Source organism: Chanodichthys erythropterus, chromosome 12 (genome assembly GCF_024489055.1).
Source record: "Chanodichthys erythropterus isolate Z2021 chromosome 12, ASM2448905v1, whole genome shotgun sequence".
In the NCBI taxonomy this organism is placed as follows: Eukaryota; Metazoa; Chordata; class Actinopteri; order Cypriniformes; family Xenocyprididae; genus Chanodichthys; species Chanodichthys erythropterus.
In genome coordinates, this window is record NC_090232.1 from 41876760 (window position 1) to 41899179 (window position 22420).

At 36.6% G+C, this 22420-nt stretch overlaps 1 protein-coding gene and 1 long non-coding RNA gene across 2 annotated transcripts in view; one reads left to right on the top strand and one right to left on the bottom strand.

The window, feature by feature from the left end:
• On the top strand, window positions 1-7667 carry LOC137031843 (uncharacterized). Its single transcript, XR_010896617.1, has 3 exons — window positions 1-361; window positions 462-549; window positions 7545-7667. It is a non-coding gene; the product is annotated as an uncharacterized lncRNA (long non-coding RNA).
• Window positions 4678-22420, bottom strand: part of ppp3r1b (protein phosphatase 3 (formerly 2B), regulatory s1ubunit B, alpha isoform, b) — a 24789-nt gene continuing 7046 nt past the window's right edge. Inside the window, exons 2-6 of the mRNA XM_067403150.1 lie at window positions 19079-19118; window positions 10244-10420; window positions 8892-8951; window positions 7664-7848; window positions 4678-6309 (exon numbers count right to left, since the gene is read on the bottom strand). Of these exons, the coding sequence (XP_067259251.1) occupies window positions 6262-6309; window positions 7664-7848; window positions 8892-8951; window positions 10244-10420; window positions 19079-19118 (510 nt within the window). The 3' untranslated portion in view covers window positions 4678-6261. The remainder of the gene's footprint in view (window positions 6310-7663; window positions 7849-8891; window positions 8952-10243; window positions 10421-19078; window positions 19119-22420) is intronic.

The window sequence follows — 22420 nt, forward strand, 5'->3', positions numbered from 1 at the left end:
TTTAGAGCCAGTGCTGGCGACGGAGGGCCAGACATGGAGAGCGATGGAGAACAGGTTTAAACTGAAGCAACAGTATCCTCACTGTCCTTTTGTCTGCTCGATAAACATGCTTATCAGCAGCCTGTGTGCAGGAATAAAGTCACCCGAGAATACACCTGAACTCCAGCTGAACCCGCTCTGCTCTCTGCTTTACTCCGATTCTCTCACTTTCATCAATTATTCTCCTTCCCAATCAGTACGGACACCGATACAGAAATATCGCTCGCTGTCCCAGACGCCGGGCCTGAGAAATGCCAACCTGTGAGGCCAAGACTATTGTCCTACTGGGGCACAGATTCTGGAAGTGGATCAGTGTCCTCTGGTGTGTATGCATGCGTGTGGGAAATAGCAGTGTGTGTGTGTGCTGTAATTGATAGATGCTCTAATTTGTCTGTTGTGCTTCACCTGATGCTGACTGATAGGGCTGGTCTTGAATCTCTCCTGCATAAAGATCCTGTACGGGACTCGGTTTCTGTGAGGAAAGAAATGACGTGTTGGAAAATGTCTGTTGTAAGTTTACCCTATGGTTTAATTAAAGTGTCGTTAAGGGTTTTACATATCATATTTCGTTTTTTTTGAGGATTTATCAATAAATAGACTACAAAATGTCTTCTTTACTGAATATCAGCATGTCCATTTATGATTTATGTAAGTAAATCTCTGATGTAAAGTGACTCAAACATCTTGATGTACTCCCTGAAATCTTTATCTGCTGTTCTGGAACTACTTTTAAAGACCCCCCTACAAAACAAATACAGTATAACTGAAGTAATATTTTACATGGGGGTTTTGCTTATCGACCAACAGAAAACCAAGAAGTTTAAACAAGCTAACAAACCAGCTTATGCTGCTTTAACTTGATGTCTTTATCTCAGTAGTCTGTTGTAAAACAACAGACTACTGAGATAACGTTTTTTTCTCTCCAAAAGACATTTTGGTACCTTTTCGATTTGCCATATTTCTTCATAAGTGTGATCTCCGCCCTCTAGCGTCTCTTAACGGAATTGTAGCTGCTGCTGCTTCTTTTTTTAAAAACCAAAATATAACTTTCCCAGAAGCTTACAGGGAGTTTTTGTAATAATGAGAACCTATACAAAACGCTCTCTAATGGTTTTAAGTGTTATTTTTATAACCACAAACTGGGTTTCCCGCTTTGACTGCATCTTTGACTCAGCAACCTTTTAGAGTTCGTTCGTTTGTTGTGTATTACTGCAACCTAGCGGCAAACAACTCCTATTACAGCTTCAAGACTTTTAAAGGGCTAGTTCACCCAAAAATGAAAATAATGACATTTATTACTCACCCTCATGCCGTTCCACACCCGTAAGACCTTGATTCATCGTCGGAACACAAATTAAGATATTTAAGTTGAAATGAGGCCTCCATAGCCAACATTTCCTCTCTCAAGATCCATTAATGTACTAAAAACATATTTAAATCAGTTCATGTGAGCACAGTGGTTCTACCTTAATATTATAAAGCGACGAGAATATTTTTGGTGCGCCAAAAAAACAAAATAACGACTTATATAGTGATGGCCAATTTCAAAACACTGCTTCAGGAAGCTTCGGAGCGTTGTGAATCTTTTGTGTCGAATCATGATTCAGATCGCGTGTCAAACCGCCAAACTGCTGAAATCACGTGACTTTGGCAAAAGATTCATAACTCTCCGAAGCTTCGTGAAGCAGTGTTTTGAAATCGGCCATCACTAAATAAGTCGTTTTTCGTTTTTTTTTCTTCTATATTGAACCACTGTACTCACATGAACTGATTTAAATATGTTTTTATTACCTTTATGGATCTTGAGAGAGGAAATGTCATTGCTGGTTAGCAGGCCTCACTGAGCTATCAGATTTCAACAAAAATATCTTAATTTGTGTTCCGAAGACGAATGTAGGTTCTAAGGGTGTGGAACAACATGAGGGTGAGTAATAATTTAACATAATTCATTTAAAATAATTTTTGGGTGAACTAAGCCTTTTAAGGTCATTCCATTTAAGTAGCTCGATCTGTAACTGGTAAAATAATATGCTTGTGATGAAATTTAAAGGGTCAGCACCTAAAAATTAAAATTCTGTCTTCATTCACCCTCAAGTTGTTCCAAACCTGTATGAATTTCATTCTTCTGCTGAACACAGAAGAAGACATTTTGAAGAATCTTTCTAACAGTTGTTGATGGTCCCCATTGACTTGGACTAGGGCTGGGTACTGACACAATTTGATTCAATTTCTATTCACATGCTTGTGATTCGATTAGATTCCGATTTGATTATTTTGGATGTAGTATATCAGATACAGTACAATCTAATAAAAATCTCTCAACTAATGCTGTGAACTACACATGGGAGTCAGTTACATTACTATAATATTGAAGGTTAAAATTAACTTATATACAAACACTTAAATTACACACAATGATGTTTTTATTATAAATAAGTTTAGAATTACATAATCATATTTCTACTCCAATTCGTTTTTTTTAATATAAACATTTAAATCGTGGCTGTCATAACTGATTTATTCAAACATGCATTAAATATTGAAGAACATTAAAAATTATAATGAATATGTAACGGTTCATATATTTATCAGAATGTTGCTTTCTAAAGTTCATTTTTTTCTAGCTGACTAGAACTTCTAGTGAGTTTATGTTCACTGAATATTAATGTTTTCTGAGGTAAATGTGACGTTACATGACATTGTTTACAAGCTGTTTTATTGACGTCTTTCCGAGGTTGAAACACTGATTGAACGATTACAGGAGACATGATACGGATTTAGGTAAGATGTACTGTATATTTTAACGTACCTTCAGATGTTTAGTCGTTTATTTCGCGCTGGTATTAAAGCGCTGCCGCTTCTCTTTATCTGAGGCGCTAAAGCGATCTGTCACGCCACATTAAACAGCATCAAAACAGTATTTATTTTTTGAATCTCATAATAAGATGGACGTCATTTGAAATCTGAGACTTTGCTTCATATCAGAAGTAACAAAGCACAGAGATTGTTGCGATTTAGTGGATGGGAGGCGCGCTACGTTCAGTTCATTCATCAACACTAGAGTAATCAATTCTTGGGATATAAGAATCGATATCGGTTTGTAAAAATAACAATTGATTAAAATCGAGAAATTAATTTTTTTACCCAGCCCTAATGGAGGACCATCAACTGTTTGGTTTCCCATATTCTTCAAAATGTCTTCTTTTTCTGTTCACAAATTCATACAGGTTTGGAACAACTTGAGGGTAAGTGATTTTTCATTGATGAATTTCAAGATGAATTTTCATTTTTGGGTGAACTGTCCCTTTAAGGACACTTAATCTCGAACAAAAGGGCATATTACATCAAACATTTGCAACACTATCAAACTTACTTCACTATTAATAACTTATTTACACAATGGCATAAAAATGTTTTGGACTGAAACAGAGCTATTACTTAGTGAGGGACTGAGGGTGTCAATTTGAAGTTAACTACTTTAATATTTTAACCATCTTTTGGCATTTTAAATGTTATCAAACAGGATATTTAAGAGTGAGATAAACCAACTGACACCCAAAAACATCACAGAATTCATCAAATCAACTGCTAATAATTGATGTTTTGTTTTCCCACCAAACAGAATGTCTCTTCCTGGAAGATGATGTCATTAAGGAACTAGTTCACCTAAAAATGAAAATTCTGTCATTTACTCACCCTCAAGTTGTTCCAAACCTGTAAGAATTTCTTTGTTCTACTGAACACAAAGGAAGATATTTTGATGAATGTTTGTAACCAAATAGTTGTGGGGCACCATAGTATGAAAAAAAAAAATACCATGCAAGTTAATGGGGACCAACAACTGTTTGGGAAAATGACAGAATTTTCATTTTTGGGTGAACTATGGCTCAGGTTAAAAATAACTGGATTAAGAGCAACCCAACTGTGACATCAGTCTTTACAAAAGTATATTACATCCAATATATTATGAAATTTATGAAAATGTACTGCTTTTCGACATTATGGAGCAATTGACACATCCAGAACACAGATGTACAAGTCTCAAATATTTTATTTCTCATTTTCATGAATGACATTTCAATGGTTCCCACAGCATATGACGCAGCATGCAGAGAAATGAAGAAACAAACAAAACGTTAAACCTAAAAGCGAATCACTTTGTATGTTTCCTTTGTCCAAAAACCCACCACACCGAAAGTTATATAGATGGCTGTCTGACCCCCAGCTAAAGAAATAAAAAACAGAACCGAAAGCAAGAAGCATCAATAAACACAAATTCTGTACAAAAAATTCAACCAAACCATTAACGGAAAAGGAAAAGAAATAAAATCTAACTCCCTCTTTTTTTAAAAGAGGGAAGAACAAAAAGAAGCTTCGCTGGGGGTGACGGACACCAATCCAGAATAACTCACACATTTTTATTTTTTTTAGAATAGTAATATTTATGGATAAATGTAGTGAAGAAACTCGCTTTAAAATCATTTCCATGTTTAAACATTTACCAAAAGTTTGGCAACGTCCATATATTTATATGTAACTGTCATTCAGATTATAATATCTCAATAGTACGATTCATATGTAAACAAGAGAATCCCCCCCCTCCCAAAAAAAAAAAAAAAAAAAAAAAAAAAAATCAGATCTACATGCACAATAGAAAGAAAATAAAATAGAGAAACCCTCCCGTATCATGCAAGCACATCACGAGACCTCAACGGTCGTCGGGAAAGACATACAAGCGTCATCACCGTGCAGCAGATGCCGCGAAACGCCGGTTTGCGCGGGAGATTCACATTTAAAAGCAAACTAGCGGAGTGGCTGAACGCTTCGAGTTTATTCATCCGCGTTGACAGCGTTTAGTTTGGTCTCTCCTTTTTGAACAAATCGAATCCCATCGACCAGGCTTTGAAATGACGAAGGAAAAGAGAGAAACTGATGGTCAGTCTGGTCTGGTTTTGCCTACTTCGATGATGATAACATGCTGCCAACCAACTCGATTAAAGCTTAAAAAACCCGAACCCACAAAACACACATTCAGTCCTTCAATCCCTAATATACAAATATGAGCTACTAAGATCTTTACAATGCTGCCTGCAGTCAAGTTGGAAAAATGTACCTTAAATTTCCACAAACAAATATTCAAATCAGGTGTTATTGTGGAGTCAGTTTGCCACAATATGCACTGTATCCTCATATGTAACTAAAATGTCGAGAGGTAAATCAAAATGACTCGTTTGCTGTGTTAAAATGGTAATAAATCCAGAATACACACAAAAAAAAAAAAAAAAAAGTTGAGAAAGTTTACTGATGGCACTGTTCTCCATCCTACAGTAATATGTGGTGTGATCTGATCGTCCCTCCCCACCCCACCCCTGTGATAAAACACCTTTCTTTAAAAGTAAACCATACGTATATATGTGCACAACTTCAAATATATTTACTTTTTATCCTAGTCTACTGTATATCAGAAAGCAAGACGGTAGATGAACTCCCTGACAATATTAACACAGCACACGTTTACATACACGCACACATTCTCTGTAGAAAATTCGAATCGGACTTGCATTTTTGTGTGAGATCTGAAGCAGATATCAAACCAAAAGAGGTGGAAACAAAAAACAATAAGCTTGTTAATAAACTTTTTTTATCTCCACATGACATGAAGAACATCAGATAGCAATTTCAATATTCAGCTATTGTTAAATCCCACGTATGTTTCGATTGGCACTTCATGCTTGAAGCGTGTTGCACTGAAATCAAGTGTCAAGTCATATATCGCTCACATACACATATTCCCTGTAGACCTAGATCATCTTTAAAAAAGACAGGACCAAAATAAATACAAAAAAAATCCCCCCTTCAAAAAGAAAAATAAAGAACGTACACACATGCATACATACACACACACACACACACCCTCCTCTCTTCCTTCTCCACCACACTGAATCACTCGGTAATCGACGGAGACATTGTCTCTCTGACTGTCCTCAAATACCCGAGAATGTGGACAGAAGAATCTCATGCTCTATAACACTTAGGATGGCAGGCGTCACAAGGCTCAGGGAGTACAGAGACATCATTCAGAGAAATACTTCCATTGAAAAAAAAGACAGAAAAAGAGCGACAGAGAGAGAGAGAGAGAGTGTTAGCGGAACATCTGGAGCTGATTCTCAGAAATGGAGAAGTGAAAAAGAGGGTGTTCAGTGAAGGGCCCGTTTCGTCTCTTCACACATCCACCACCATCTTTTTGTGAATGTCTAAGCCACCAACCACCTGTGGAAGAGAAGGGAAAGGGTGATGGGGAAAAATGGCAGTGCATTTCATAACCAAAGAGTGAGAACTAAAAAAAATACAGGAAAAATATCTATAATAATTACATTCATATTAAATGGTAATTATTATATTTAGGGTTCCCACAACTTCTGACCAATAAATAAATTCAGTCATTCACGAGTACTGGACAAAAAAAAAATCATAATAGAGACAAGTTTTCCATTAATGAAATTAAATTTGAAACCAATAATATCCAATACTAAAATTAAAATGACCCTTTTGTTTTATTTTCAGCCTATTTTAAAAGATATTAATAATAGTTGTTAGAGCATTAGTTCACTTTAAAATAAAATTACCCCCAGATTTACTCAACCTCGAACCATGCTAGGTGAAAGTGTGACTTTCTTCTTTCTGATGAACACAATCTGAGATATATATATATATATAAAAATCCTGAAGCATCCAAGCTTTATAATGGCAGTGAACGGGACCAACGAGTATGAAGCTCAAGACAGTGCTTCCATCCATCATAAACGTACTCCACGCGGCTCTGGGGGGTTAATAAAGGCCTTCTTTGTGTAAGAAAAATATCCATATTTAAGTTATGAAGTAAAATATCTAGCTTCTAACAGACCGCCTTCCGTATTTAACTTATGAAGAAAGTTGAATAAGGAAGGCGTAGGAAGTAGCATAAGCCTTTTGAACTGCGAGAGGTGTTACACTTTCTTCGCAAGTTAAATACAGAAGGCGGTCAGGTAGAAGCTAGATATTTTACTTCATAACTTAAATATGGATATTTTTCTTACACAAAGAAGGCCTTTATTAACCCCCAGAGCCGTTTGGAGTATGTTTATGATGGATGGAAGCACTTTCTTGAGCTTCATACTTGTTGGTCCCGTTCACTGCCATTATAAGCTTGGATGCGTCAGGATATTTATTAATATAACTCTGATTGTGTTCATCAGAAAGAAGAAAGTCATATAAATCTAGGATGGCTTGAGAGTGAGGAAAGCTTGGGCTAATTTTCATTTTAAAGTGAACTAATCCTTTAATTGTTATAATTAGGATTCTCACAACTTTTGACCTTTGACCAACGAATTAATAAAATGAGTCAATCATGAGTACTCATTTAAGAGAGACAGAAACTGCCAAGTATCCCATGAATGCGGGAACCCTGTATAAAATAAAATAATAAAATAGCTAAAGTTAAAATGACCCTTCTGTTTTATTTTCAGCCTATTTTCTCTTGCAGTGAAAGCTGAAAATGGCATTTGCAGATGAAAGTGTTTGCTGTGTCACTGAATCCCTACATTAGAAACCAAACCCAAAATGAAATGACGCATGTCAGACTCACAGCGCAGAACTCCTCGAAGGATATCCTCCCGTCTCCGTCCTTGTCTGCGTTGATGATGGTTTTGTCGACGATCTGCTGTAGCTGGGTGTCCTTCAGGTTATTCCCTACCATCATCTTCAGCACCTGGAAAAGCTCGCCGTTGGATATGTAGCCGTCCTTATCCATGTCATAAATCCTGAAAGCAACTGCAAAAATAAATGAAGAATCAAAAACAAGAGTGATTCCAAGAGGGCTAATAAAAAGAAAAGGTGAAAAAGCAAAGCAGTACAGGCTAGATTTATGGCTTTTTTGTTGTTGTTTATTTTGGTTTAAATCATATTTTCTTTAGGTGTACCAATCTCTTAAACTGTCTAGTTTAACCTGACATATGAAATAATAGCTATACCTGCACCCATTTTGTAAATGACAATGTAAATATTCTTCCACCCATTACATCAAATATTAGTGGGTCATACACCCACATGGAGGACTGCGTCATGCTTTTATGGCTCATATAGCATAATATACAAGTAAATGGAGCTTAACTCAAAAGGGAAAAAATTATTTACTTATATTCAGAGGCACAAACTGAGCAAAAATATTAAATTTGGTGCCGTTGCACCAAGATGAAATTCTGATATCTTGTAATGTAAATCAGTATGATCTTTATAAAAAGCATAGCAGCTGTATATAAATATAAGTTGTCACTATTTCTTCCAATAATATGTCTTAGTAAGATAATATCTAAATGCTTAGTTTTATGATCTGTAGTTTTTATTGTGGGGGCAAAACATATAATGCATTGCAATACAATGATGATTGAAAGATGAACAAATAAACGTTTGTCAAAAGCTTGATGTATCGATACTCACATTTTCACATGAATTTTCAAAAAAATGATGTATGGATAATCAAGTAAACCTAAGTTGCTTCAGTGTTCATCATGAAATATTAATAACAATATAAAAGTGATTTGTTTAGTTACGTTTATTTCAGAGCAAAATGAGACATATACCACAACCTGAAGGAGGACGTTTATTAAATGACACTAAAAAGCTTTTTACTTGCTGAAAAAGTATAAAATATCAATCAGACAACATAAGGCATGAACTAGTTTGTGTTTTTCAGCAATGTTTTGATCATGTTTGATAATTTAGAGAGAAATTTTACATGTCAAATATGATACAGTAGGCTTCATGGTGTTAACTAGGAAAAGTGCTGGTGAGATTCAAAACTGAAAGAGACTCACAGCGGAGCTTCTGCTCCTTGTCGCCCTTGACGCTGAACTGAGAGACACCTTCAATGAACTCTGCAAGAGAAAAAGACAGAAATGGAAGGGTGAGGTAACTTTTTTCCCACTCCACCCTTTACCAGACCAAGTTATACTGATGCATCTGAACTCTTCAAGTATATGCTTCCAAGAAAGTGCACTGGACATCTCAATGCAACAATTTCAACTGGTCAGAAAACGCACATATAATATTACGTTTCCTAGGCCACAAAGAAACAATTTAGGCTTTGGTTCTGCATAAAGGCAGATATGAATGGTTAAAGGGGCACTAGAACCAGTTTTTACAAGATGTAATATAAGTCTAAGGTGTCCCCTGAATGTGTCTGTGAAGTTTCAGCTCAAAATACCCCAGATTTTTTTTTAATTAATTTTTTTAACTGACTATTTTGGGGCATCATTAAATATGCACCAATTCAGGCTGCGGCCCCTTTAAATCACGTGCTCCCTGCCCCCGAGCTCTCGACTATAATATAGTGCATTTACAAAGTTCACACAGCTAATATAACTCTCAAATGGATCTTTACAAGATGTTTGTCATGCATACTGCATGCATGCGTCGGATCATGTGAGTACAGTATTTATTTGGATATTTACATTTGATTCTGAACGAGTTTGATGGTGCGCCGTGGCTAATGGGCTAATGCTACACTGTTGGAGAGATTTATAAAGAATGAAGTTGTGTTTATGAATTATACAGACTGCAAGTGTTTAATAATGAAAATAGCGACGGCTCTTGTCTCAGTGAATACAGTAAGAAACGATGGTAACTTTAACCACATTTAACAGTACATTAGCAACATGCTAACGAAACATTTAGAAAGACAATTTACAAATATCACTAAAAATATCATGATATCATGGGTCATGTCAGTTATTATTGTTCCATCTGCCATTTTTCGCTATTGTTCTTGCTTGCTTACCTAGTCTGATGATTCAGCTGTGCACAGATCCTGACTGCTGGCATATGCAAATATTGGGGGTGTACATATTAATGATCCTGACTGTTACGTAAAAGTCAGTGTTATGTTGAGATTCGCCTGTTCTTCAGAGGTCTTTTAAACAAATGAGATTTATATAAGGAGGAGGAAACAATGGAGTTTGAGACTCACTGTATGTCATTTCCATGTACTGAACTCTTGTTATTCAACTATGCCAAGATAAATTCAATTTTTGATTCTAGGGCACCTTTAAATATAGGCAAGGACCACAAGACCAATCAACTTTTTGTGACTTTGCAATGACATAACTATCATGATGACACTTAAAAAAAAGACCCATTCAAAACAATGTATAACTGCATGTTTACCAACCTTTAAAGTCCACTTCTCCATTGCCATCTGTGTCAAATATATCGATGACTCGCTGCACCAGTGGGTTCTGCTGCAACTCGGGTAGAGACATAAACTCCTCCACGCTGAGAGAGCCCGAGTTATCCAGGTCGAGTTTCTTAAACCGCTTTCCTAGTCTTTTAATCTCATCAGCGTCAACTGAAATGGCGAGAGAGAGAGATGGAGAAAAGAGTGTGAACAAGTATCTCAATAGTTCCAACAGAAACGCAACACAAAACACAAACTAAATTATACATCCTTTTCTCATTCTCTTAGCTCTCCCTCCACTACAGCCATCAATAATAGATCTTAAACCTCAATCTCAAACAGATTGCATAAGTCTTAAAACACACACACATACACACACACACAAACAGGGAGGCAAAACTCCATATCCAAGGCTCTCTCTCTCTCTCTCTCTCTCACACACACACACACACTTCCATCCATCTTTGGCTCCCATCAGAAAGCCAGAAGGAACCGTACCCTGTTTCTTCTGCCTGGCAGTCATGGTCATCTCTCAGAGAACCGCCGTTCAGCTACGGCTCAGTGTTGTGCTGCGTGCCGCGGACTGCTAAATGGCCTAATCTCATTCACACAGCCACGTGGTACACACCTCCAGTAATCAGCTGTCAGACTGTTTGCTGTAAGTGCTTTGCGGTTAATCGAATTACACACTGAAATCACAATGCGATTCTCAATGTTTCGAACTCTTCAGTCCCCCAGTGTCAGGGATGATATTCTGAGGCCCCAATACAAATGTAACAAACAACTAAAGGCTGGAATACACTACATGACTTCATACAGAGAAAAACACAACGGCTGAGGATCACACACTACCAGACTTTAAAATCGGTCCGACAAACTCACACAGAAACACGTGCTTCACTGCTAGGAGACGCATGACAGATGAATAAAACATGGATTTGCAGGAAATTAGTTGCAAAAGAAAAAAACGAGCTGAGCGCATGTGGATGTGGTCTTGGGTGGGTACACAAGGTCAGTATGGACACTTTGAAACAGCTTTGGTCTCAGTAGCGACACGTCATACACTTTGATATGGCCATGTGTCCACCAAAGCGTTTTTTTCCCCCTTGAGGCCTGCATATTTTTTCCAATCGTTTTCAATCAGAGCACCGCGTTTTAAAACGGCAGCAGCGTGACGAGGCATCTATTTCTATCTTCTATCTGCGTTTTTTTTTTTTTTTTTACAGGTCGCCGAGGGTAAAACGCAGCGCTCATCACTGTCACTTTTTACCCAGCCGTCCAATCACAGTGGAGGAGGGGCGGGACAAATACCACACGACCAATCGCCACATTACTCAATGATAACAAACGACAACAAGCACATCTCTTCATCCAAAACTTAGTACCAGAGTAAGTATGTTACATTGTGTTGACATTTTTCATATTCAGAAACAAACTATTTGCGAAATCAGATACTAATAGCAGTTCTGAGGATATTCCTTATCATTGCACATATAGCTGGCTAACACACTTTGGTGGACACTATATGTTCTAAAATAGGCTGAAAATATTAAACATGTTTTGATATCCTCCAAATCTATGGAATCATTGTCTGAAGCTAAAAAAATAAAAAAGTCTGTGTCTGTGCCCATCGTACACTATGCAATTTTCTGTAAAATCTGCCAACTCTGACTGGCCAAAATCTTCAGACTGGTGTAGACTTTCAGCAACTTTTGTCAACTGATCCAGACTGCAAATTGTGGCAAATATCTGAAGAAAAGTCATGTAGTGTATTCCAGCCTTAACATAGACTTTTTAAAGGAAATGACACAATTATTAATAAATAGTGTGGTCAAGTTTACCATTTAAGCATGGACATTCAGACATTTTAATTTATATTTATATAGTTACACAGAAAAACATGGATAAAATGAAAGATTCATTTGAATTTCTCACTGGAATTTTTATATACAACACAAAATAACAACAAACAAAAGTTACAAAAATTTTAAATAGTTAGAAAAGTACAAAATAGAAATATGTGAAATAATGTGTAAATGAGTGCAATTGTGTTAATATGTTCAAATAAATACATGCAAATATACCAAAAAATCTTTGTTTTACATTTCTTTACATGAAAACAATAAATAAAAAGATTAATCCTTCATTTGAAGTTTCCGGCCATTTTGAATACAATTAATATCAATGTAATTTTTTAAAACTTAAATCATGTAAATATCCCTGACACACCAGATAAATTATGTATTGCATATTGAAATATCTCTGTCTCAGCAGGAAAATAATATTCAGCATTTAAGCACATATTATTTAAATTACATAAAAGCCATGTAAATGAAAAGCAGCCTGAGACCCTGTGACTACCAAAGCGGATGAAAAGAAAGAGCTCTGAGTTACTGCTGTTGCACATCCAATTATTCTCTGAGGTACAAGAGAGGTAAAGAGACGTATGCTGATTTCTCCTGTGCTATTTTGAGTTTGTGGACACTTCCCAGATTACCCTACAGCAGATGATATAACCGTTATTCTTCATATCTATTAATATGCCATGGACTAACCCTGATACAGCTAGAGCCAATGTGTGTCAATAAACCAGGTGACTGTATTGCACCATCATGCATCTGTCGTGCACCGACAAAGGATGCAAGTGTTATAGTCCACACATTGAAAGTGCTGAATGGGGCCATTTTGGATCAGATTTGCATTACCTAAAGGTGCTTTCAAAGCATTAGAAGAATAAAAATTACAGATGCACAGAAGTATCAGCCAATAATCAGCTGATAAAGTTATCAGCAGATGTCATTCTGGTATCGGCAGAGAAATTTAGTATTGATGCACCTCTAATAAAAATAAGAGTAAAAGTATTCACACTATTCACTATGAGTTCTTTGGCATCAGCAAGGGCTGTTGCATCACTGAGCCACAGCATTCAAACAATGTCGAGATGGGGAAATATTTATAGCAGTCAGGCTGATCCTCTATGGTCTCTCACACGCACCCACTATAATGGCTGATAAGGGCCTCTCAGAAAAGCCCCCTAGCAACAAGGACAGCGGAGGGAGAGCAGTGGTGCACACGCTCATTTGTGCATGATGGTTCAGAGAAATGTGTCAACTTCTGCTATATCATCTGTACTGCAGATCTTTGCTTTAATTAGCGTTCCACTTTTAAAATGTCTAACGACATAGATTGCGCTACAACTAGATGTTTTTAAATGCAATAAACGAAAATTAAATAAATGAAATGAAATAAAAATAAATTAAATAAAGAATGTGTCTCAGAAATATGTCTTTTTGGGATCAGGTGGATCCAAAACTAGGAATATTCTGGGTTCAGTATACAGCATTTGTGACAAATTACCACAAAAAACAAAACAAAAACAAACAAACAAACAAACAAACAAATCACTTTTTCTTTAAAAGCAAAAAAAAGAAAAGCAAAAACGTGACACTTTCAATGGAAGTGAATTGGGTCAGTTGGTAGACGTTAAAATACTCACCGTTTCAATAGTATAGCCACAAGATTTGACAATACGTGTTAACAATATTTTAGTGTGAAAAAATTGAATACTAGCCACATTTACATGTGTAAACTCCAATAACACAACTTCGTCACCACGTCAATGTAACACAATAAACCCTAAAAATACTGTAAAAATTAAGAAAACAGAATAATCGATCCAAGTGTTTTTACAAAATTGTAAGCTTCACATTCTACTTTTAAATCCTCCAAAACATTGATTTTAACCTTGATTTTTGCTTTTTTAAAGAAAATTATGGGTGTGTCGAAATTATATTTTTGTGGTAATCAAAATTATGCCACAAAGGATGTCAATTGATAATAATTTTTATTTAACATGGAATAATATTACTTTAATTTAAGTGCTTCCTTAGCAAATTTTGAAAACATATCATGTGCACATCCCTCTTCACTATAATACCTTTTCATGATCCAACAAAAGTGTAGTTGTAATGAAGGTATAGTGACCAGAACCATCTTTTCTCTTGTATGTCAAATAAACCGCCTGTGTTTGCCAGATGCATCTCATCTACAAAAATGATTTGGGATGACGTCATATAAGTGTTGTGTTACCACAGCTGCTAATTGGAGAGGCCTTATGATGTCCTTGTGGTTGCCAAGCACCCATCTGACCAACAGGTGGCTCAGTTTCACAGCAGCACACTCGTTATCACAGTTACAGTTCTGCACAATTAATTACTGTAAGCATAATCTCCTGAGACTTCTGCAATGTATCGCCCCTCACCTTAACCTTTGACCCCACTGCTTTCATCATTACTGTGTTGAACAAATGCTTATGAGGAAGAATTAAATCACTGGATTTGTTTGAAAGTTTTGTTCACAGGACATACTTGTAGCTTATTCTCTGCTGTGTGCTATACGTATGATAAGTAAGACCCATCTAAATCCCACGGTCTTCCCTCTGTGGTCGCTGTGAAGTTGCCATAGCAACTTAACCCATGGATCCCGGTGCTTGTGCCCAGGGAATTCTGGGTAATGTAGTTATACATAACTGATTTTATATGGCTCAATTTGAAAGATTGAGTTCAAATACACTGAAAAAAAATTTGGTGTAGGATTTACTCTGATATGATTTTATCATTTAAAAATTGCTAGTAAATTTCCCAAATAATTACAAAGAAATGACAAATGACACATTGAATTAAACAATTTTTTAAAGTAGAAAGACTGAAATAGTATTTTCTTGTAAAACGTACTTTGTTTTATTTACAAAATATCCTTTAAAAAAAAAACAAAAAAACAACAACATCAATCTCTACTGTCTTTGTGCAAGTTATGAAGTAACCATTACATTAGAATTCATTTCTTAAAGGGACAATTCTCTCTTTTAAATTACCCTTGTGTCTTTCCAAACCTGAATGACTTTATTTCTTCTGTGGAACACAAAAGAAGATATTATGAACCTTGAACCCCTTTGACTTTCATTGTTTGGACAAAGCACCAAGACATTTTTTAATACATCTTTTTTCAGTTTGGAACAGCATGAGGTTGAGTAAATGATGGCAGAATATTCATTTTTGTGTGAACTGTCCCTTTAAATAAGTGGAAGCAGTTGGTTCTGAAAGAGGTTTGTAGAATTTGTAGCACCGGCCAGCACTTTCACAGTAAAAAAGGGGCTATCAAAAGGTCCAAAAGTTCCCCTGAATGGGTTTGTCAATAATTATAAACCACACAAAAAAAGAAACCTATTAAAAATGGACCATCACCTCATGATCTTTACTCACCCCCACCAACTCTAAAAATAAACAGACTCGTGCTTCCTACAGCCCCACACTAACCTTTACCAGCTGGAGGCATTTATAGCCCACATTTCCACAGCGGCACCCTTACGCCACCCTGTCTAGTCTGGTGCTTGCATTAGCACTGGCCCTCCTCCAAACCTGGAGAGCCCCACTGATCCAGGGAAAGCCCTTCCCTCATGTCTTGATCTTCCAGCTGAACCCAAAGCAGCAGGCACAGGTGTTTAAAGGACCAAACTAGACTACACTGACTGCAGTTATTCAGATCGCCCACAACGAGCAACATGTAGGTGACTAAATCTAAGTCCACACTGTGAGCCTTAATGCTCAGTTCTGATTTTTTTGTATAGCTGTTCACATTGTTGTTTTAAATGCGGCCAATATCGCATTCCAGTGTGAACATGTCATGGTCGATAAAAAGACGTCACGCAGCACGCTGTTATACGGAAGTAAACACAGAAGACATTAAACTAAGTGACGTGTTTATTGTGTGATTGCAGCAGAACCCAGTGAATTTATGCACAGGCAATATTAAAAACAAAGATGAGGATGCAAAAAAAAATAAAAACATTTGATGCTTTGCTTGTATATAGAGCTATCACTGTAATACTTATGAGTTCTGACACATCACTGTCCTTCACTGACTACCTTTCGCAACTGTCTTGCTAACTTTGTGTACGTAAAATCTTTGAAGTGACTGCCATAAGCGCAGAATTGTGATGAATTTTGATTTAGAGTGATGTATAAGTCGCATGAAATCTGATATGATGTTCAGCAGGAGTGGTTCTAGGATATGATTTAGCCCTCAGTAAGAATCTGTTGCAAGAGATGCTGCCTCTTTAAATCGGTATACTAATCGGTATGCTATACTATTACTATATAGTAAGTTCGAAAATGGCCTACACCGTAAAAAACAATAAGTACAATTTACTTAATTCCATATTTGAAATTTACTTAAAAAAATATGCATGCAAAAACTTGCGAAAGAAAAATTAAGTAACTCTACTTAACTAAGATAAGTAAAATTAAAGAAAATAAGAAGGACTGCACAACGATTAGGGCTGCACGATATATCGCATGCGATTGTCACGCGCATTTCGTCAGTAAAGCTGGTTCCCCGTTTACCGCTAAATCGCCATCACCTGCTTTCAAATGGAGCGGCATTTAATAGACAGAGCCTTAGATCACTGACAAGTAGGGATGTTGCGGTGACGGATTTTTTCCAAAGGTTAATCGACGTGTAAAAAAAAACGGTAATCCCGGTGTCACTGGGGTTGCGTGTCGGGGATTTCGGGTGGCCGAAAATGCGGTCGTGCAGACGTGCACACGTCTCAATTTACTTTCACTTTAATTAGCGGCAATTCAGTAGCATTTGTTTGAATTAATCATGGGTTAATTTATTTTATTCTTAATAAAAACAATAAGACACTCGCTTGTATTACACACATCTTTATTGCAAAATGAATAATAACTTAACACACCATGCAAAAACTAAACAAAAGCACTTATGAAACACCTTTAAAGTGCATTTATTAACAAAACGAACCACTGCACATATCGTGCAAGTATCAAACAAGAAATTATATAAAAAAATTCACTATTCGTTAAATAAAGTGCCTGCCTTTTTCAGCAAAAAACAAATCCAAAATATTTCCAAATAGGTGCTTTTGCATTTCGCTTTGAAACCAGATCTTCTGCCATCCTTTGCCAGTTAGCTCGCCTCACTCTCCTCAAATGATAAATGAAATCGGACACCGGCTGCTGCTTTACTGTGGCGCTCTTTCCGCTTACGCTAAATTACGAAGGCACATAGTCACTAACTGAATTAAGGGCTTTATTGGTATAGGCTAAAACTTCAACACGATGGGGACGGTGCCGGTGGTCAAGTGTTATGACCGGTAGGTGGGTTAAACACCGTGTATCACCGGTAACACCGACTATCGCAACAAGCCTACTGACAAGCCACGCAATATCGCGTTCATATAGCAGATGAATCGCCTTCGATAATGAACGCGATATTGCGTGGCTTATCAGTGATCTACGGCTCTATTAAAAGCCGCTCCATTTGAAAGCAGGGGATGACGATTTAGCGGTAAACAGGGAACCGGCTTTACTGACGAAATGCATGTGACAATCACATGCGATATATCGTGCAGCCCTAACAACGATTAATCGTGATTAATCATTTGCAAAATAAAAGTGTGTGTTTACGTAATATATGCGTTTGTCCTGTGTATAATAATTATGTATATATAAATACACACATGTATACAATTAAGAAATATATGCATGTATAAATAAATATATATATTTTATATTATATTCAAATATAACATTTTCTCTTCAATATATACATGTGTGTGTATTTATATATACATAATTATTATACACAGAACAAACACATATATTACGTAAACACAGACTTTTATTTTAATCGTTATGCAGCCCTAAAAAGAAGTCATTTTAAATTGGTTGAGTAATTTCTACTTTGAAGTTTCTTTTGCAATACATTTTACTCAATATAACACTGAATTAAACCATGCTTTTAAAGTGTATGCTTTACTTAGAAACATCTAAGCAAATAATACATTATATATTGTGTAGACACCATATCTAAATATTAGAGAAACACAGCACCTGAACACAGAGACCTCAGTACTTGGTACACAATGACAGTAACATTCGATGGATCGTTTTGAGTGCAAATGCGGCATTTTAAGAAGAAAATGAACTCCAAATATCACAAAATGGCAAGTTACTAAACAGAACCACAAAAGCAATGATAAAACAGTGTAAATAGCTGGAAAACAGCAAAAATCAACCTCAATTATTCAAGGCCCAGTGCATGATGGGAACACCAGTATCAGAAAAGTTGAGTAATTTTACTTATTTTCATAATGTTGATATTTACACTTCACTTTTTACAAGCTTAAATTGAGTACAATTGAGTTCTGTAGTATTTACTTCACCATAAAATCATTTTTTACAGTGTACCACCACTTAAATTGGTAAGTCAATACAAAATATTTTAAATGATATAATGATGATACCAGTCTTTCTGCAGAACACTTCAAATCGGTACACATGTAGGCTACTGTTTGACTAAACAGAAAATTGTCATCATATCATTATTATTAACAAGTATCACTATTAATTAGTATAATGCAATATTTTTTCTTGTATGAAGGAAACCAAACGGCAAACCTCATTCAACCACTGCCCAGGGGCACTGTCAAGATGGCCGCCATGTGGACTGACTTGCCTTAAAGGGATTTTAAGCCATCAATATGAATCAGAGGAGCTCTGGACACTTTCCAAACCCCGTCATCTCCTACCTAATCCTTAGATCAATAATTACATGATCACCATGTTCTATATGTTGATGTTGAACACAAATGTTTGAGTGTTAAAAAGAGTCCAGACATGGACAGGTGGTGTTTAAGGCATCGTTTTAGATCTAGTGCTCGACCTGCATAAACTATGACTGGATTACCCTATTTACAAGAATAAAAAGTATGGAAAAGTACTAGAATATAGTACCCAATCTACTTACAGTGTGAGCACATCTCCAAGGGATAACTCGCCTCATTTCCCTGTAGAGAGAGAACAAGAGTCTGAATCAGCATGACAATACACTTAAAATGCTAACCAAGGGGAGTGAATTTTTGAATTTTGTTGATACTGATTGAGTAAAATAAAAAAATCACTTATAACTACATAATGGTTTGATCTCATCAAATACCTCAACCAAGCATAATATATGTCTTTTAGGCTACCATTTACTCTAATGAAAACTTTTTGTGTGTGTTGATGTAGTAAATGTTCCTATGTTCTCACGACATGACACATAGCTGTCACCAGAGTCACAAGGTGAAAGGGTCCTCAGAGTCACGACTATGGCACTTAACATGTCTTAGTTAGCTAATCAGATTTGCAGAGTGAGTTAACAGTGCTATGGAGGTCTCAGAGAACAGACGGCAAATGAAACTGGGTTTTGCTGTGTGAAATATTGTAGATGTAAACAGTGAAACCACATAGGCCGTGTACACACTGTAAAGAGTTTCAGGAGTGACAACCACATTTAAATACGGGAGTAAATCCCCTAAATAATTGTTATGTGAGTGTACGGAACAGAACTCACTCTTGAAATTGCGATGATTGACACCTTAGTAACCGTAGCAGCATTCTGCAATCTTCTTGAGCGTTTAGTATTCGGTATTTTTGACCAAAGTAATATTACAGCAACCAAAAACTCTTTATGTTTGGCCACTTTAACTAAACCACCATCGTGTTTTGTTTATGTTTGAAAGGCTGATTCACAGAGCACGCTCCTGAAGTGTTGCCATATCCACTTATTATAAGTAGGGTTGGGTATCGTTTGAATTTGAACGATTCCAATTCCAAATTCGATTCCTTGTTTCGATTCCGATTCCTAACGATTCTCGATTCCAATTCTTTTAAGAGGCAGGGTCAAAAAAAAGTTTAGGATATTTTAAATGAGCTAGCTAACCAACAGTCTTTCTGAAGGAAATAGTCTGACCTTCTCCATCAATTTTAATTCTATGAATTTTTATGAACTTTACTATGAATTTCTCACAGGGCTGCTTTCAACTACAATATAAATATCAAATCTATGAACTTGAATATAAACATTATAAATTATGAATATATTTTCACAGTGGTACACTTTCCTCAAGAGAGTTTTCTTTTTGAAAACCTCATGAAAACACATTTACACATGAGTGTATGAAGCTGCAGGTACTTGAACATGTTACCGTGCTCCCACTGATGGGCTTACCTGGTGCAGAATAGCAAATAAACAATAAGAAACAACTTGGAAAACCCAGTCCAGATTAGCAGCAGGTACAGTATAAAGGCAGCGGAGGACGGCACAAAACAATCTTGCCGCAAATGTTGCATTTTGCCGAGATTTCGTTCTGTTTAGAAAAGTGAAGCAACACTTTGGACCGCCGACGCAAGCTACCCATGTTCGACTCGCTCGGTTATGCCAACACTTCCGGTGGACGCTTCTTCGTTGGTGTTCAGCGGTTTCTTCTTCCAGTCGGCGGACTGTGAATCGAAACTAGGAATCGAAATTTAAACTTTTGAACGATTCCGGGAAAATCGCAAAGCTAGTCCCGGTTCCAATCGATACTCGATACCCAAGTCTAATTGTAAGTGACGCTTATTAAACTTGGGGCTTGTATCATAAAGCGATCCAGTTTATGGAGTTAATAAAGTAGCCAGGTGAAGGTCATGATATTTTGGTATATAGCTTATTTCCAAGATAAAGCGTTTGGATTTAAGTTTATTATGGGCTTGTACTTATTTGCCGTTTTTTTTCTAGCACAATCTGGCAACTCTGATGAGTCAATATGTACCCGATTCCCTGTGATTTTTTTGCACCACGCATACAGAACAGAGACACAACTCTGTTATGCGTTTAAATACATAATTTCGGTTCTGTACACACTGCATAGAATTTCTGTGAATGCGGTCGTCACCTGAAGTTTTCGGGAGTTAATTTGGTTGTAGAATGCAGTTTTCACTCCTTTAAATTTTTGAACTGTGTGTGTACAGAACAGCGTTAAAGCACTAAAAGGTGAAGTGACAACCGAATTTAGCTGCAATGTGTACATGGATACTGGCTATAGACACTACATATTCAGAAGCATACTGAAAGGGAAATTGCAACATCATTTTGGATGACTTGGTTGACTTTACTCATATCAACACCAATATCTAATTTCCTGTGATGTCAAAGCTGAATTTTCAGCATCATTACTCCCGTCTTCAGTGTCACATGATCCTTCAGAAATCATTCTAATATGATGATTTGATGCTCAAGAAACATTTCTTATTATGAATGTTGAAAAAACTAAAATCAGCAGCCTAAAGAAAAACTAATAAACTAGACTACTATATATTTCAAACATTATTAAAGACAAGTATACAGTCAGTAATACAATAAGAACCAATAAGCTAATTAGCAACAGCACAAATAAAACTGAACAATGTTCAGAAATTGAAATCAAATGTTAGTTATTCAGTCAAGATCAGTGTGTGATTTTCTTTCTTTTTTTTTGTTCTTTGATTAACAGTAATGACACAAACGGTAGCAGGTTTATTAGGCTGCTGTCACTTTAAGAGCTGATGCACTGATCGAATATACTGTTACCCATGTGTTTTCTTTCAACTGTTTATGTACACTTAAGACATAACGACTGTGTTTACGAGGATATTTTTAGGGCCCGAGCACCGATGGTGTGAGGACCCTATTGGAATTGCTCAGCCAATTATTCTTCTTCTCCAAAATGAATCGCATTTTTGAGGGCCTAAACGTTCTCAAAAACTCATGAAACTTTGCACACGCGTCGGATGTGGTGAAAATTTACATTTGATATGGGTTTCAGAATTAGGTGTGTCAAAATGGCTTGATAGCGCCACCTACAAAATTTCAATTAAGCGCCCTTCGTGCTACGTTTCACGTACAGTTATGAAATTCGGTAGACAGATGTAACAGCCCAATACCTACAAAAAAGCCCCTGGTGCAAAGTTTGTAAACCCAACAGGAAGTGAGATATTTTGAATTTTCTTTGCAAAATTTTGGCAGTTTTTGCCATTTCCAGATGTTGGACTTTAACAAACTCCTCCTAGAGCTTTAATCAGATCAACATCATATTTGGTCAGTCTAATCTAAAGGCCTTTGAGACGTTAAATTGCGAAGATCTAGAGTTTTCACTGAAGGGCGTGTCTGTGGTGCCCTGACAAAATTTGATGTTTCGCCATGAAACAGGAAGTTGTTGTAACTCAGGCATACAATGTCCGATCTACCCCAAACTTCACATGTTTTATTAGAGTCCTGACCTGAACACATCTATATGACAATATTCAG